Source organism: Austrofundulus limnaeus, unplaced genomic scaffold (assembly GCF_001266775.1).
Source record: "Austrofundulus limnaeus strain Quisiro unplaced genomic scaffold, Austrofundulus_limnaeus-1.0 Scaffold85, whole genome shotgun sequence".
Lineage (NCBI taxonomy): Eukaryota > Metazoa > Chordata > Actinopteri > Cyprinodontiformes > Rivulidae > Austrofundulus > Austrofundulus limnaeus.
The window spans coordinates 286,931-288,247 of NW_013952487.1; the positions used below are offsets into that span (position 1 = coordinate 286,931).

Sequence of the window (1,317 nt, forward strand, 5' to 3'; positions counted from 1 at the left end):
ATATATTTATTATTTAATTTAAATGAAATATATATTTATTATTTTAACTCGTTTCTATTAAAGTGGGTTTTTTTTTTCTGGTCCAATAATCTTAAAAAGCCTCGGACTCAAAAAGACAACACTCTGGCRAAGGGGGGCCAGTGGGGTGGCCCACCTAAGTGCCCCCGTGGCCCCCCCTTAAGGGTGCCTCTGTGTTTTCTGAATCTGCAGCTCATTTTTTTCTCAACTCTTTCAGTTTTTCAGCTTAAATCCAGACAGACGGAGAGAGGGTCTGTGGATTCATCCGGACCCTCGGCTCCATCTTGCAGTAGCTGTGAGACCCCCCCCACCCCCACCCGACCAGTGGCTAAAAGCAGAGGCTGTGTCCCCCCATGCTGCTGTCCAAACCAAACAGGGCTCCTCTGTTAGCGCCGACCTGCTGGCTGTTATTTCAGCAGGTCTGAGTTACAGGAGCGGTCCTCCTGCCAAACGTCCTCTCGTCACTTTTCACGCGCCGACCTTTGACCCGTGACCAGGCTCCGTGTGGAGCAAAGAGAAACTGTTTGATAAATCACACACTTAAAACTAAAACCATAAATAAAGAAAAGTCAGGCGTGAGGAGCTGTGAAGTCCAGTTTTTTTTTTTTTAATTGCATGAACGCTGAATCTGCTTTTTTGTTTTTGCAGTCTAATGTAGCCAAACATTCGGCTCGCTGAGGACACCGGAGCTTTCATTCTGCTACTCTCAGCTAACTTTGCTAATTATAGCATTTTAGCTGCCTTTGGCTAACTCGTTAGTTTATTTTTTTGGATCTAGCTCATCTTTTCCAGTTTTAGAAATTGTTTTTCTTCTTTTAGCTTTACCWGTTTTGGACGTTTGACAGCTTTGGGTCCTCGTTTTTCTAAACATGTTTGTGTTTTTCTCTAACAGGTGGTCCTACGGGGTTCTGCTGTGGGAGATCTTCACTCTGGGGGGCTCTCCGTACCCAGGGATCCCAGTGGAAGAACTCTTCAAGCTGCTGAAAGAGGGACATCGGATGGACAAACCTGCCAACTGCACACATGAGCTGTAGGTGGAGAAAATAAAACGAAGCAGAGACACAACGAGCCGTCCAGGATCTGAGTGACCAGGTGTGGACCCGTGTGTTTCAGGTACATGATCATGAGGGAGTGCTGGCACGCCATCCCATCACAGAGACCGACCTTCAGACAGCTGGTAGAAGATCTGGACCGGATTTTATCCATGACCTCCACCGACGTAAGCTTCTCTTCAGAGCTGTGCTTTAAAAACCGTATTTTTCGGACTATAAGCCGCACCCGCCATTTTTTTTTTTTAAA

The 1,317-nt window shown here is 46.2% G+C and overlaps 1 protein-coding gene across 4 annotated transcripts in view; it reads left to right on the forward strand.

Moving 5' to 3' along the window:
* fgfr3 (fibroblast growth factor receptor 3) overlaps window positions 1–1,317 on the forward strand; it is a 52,563-nt gene that overhangs the window by 48,156 nt on the left and 3,090 nt on the right. For all 4 annotated transcript variants that reach the window (XM_014011813.1, XM_014011811.1, XM_014011814.1 and 1 more), the window contains exons 16-17: window positions 911–1,048; window positions 1,132–1,237. In XM_014011813.1, the coding sequence (XP_013867267.1) occupies window positions 911–1,048; window positions 1,132–1,237 (244 nt within the window). The remainder of the gene's footprint in view (window positions 1–910; window positions 1,049–1,131; window positions 1,238–1,317) is intronic.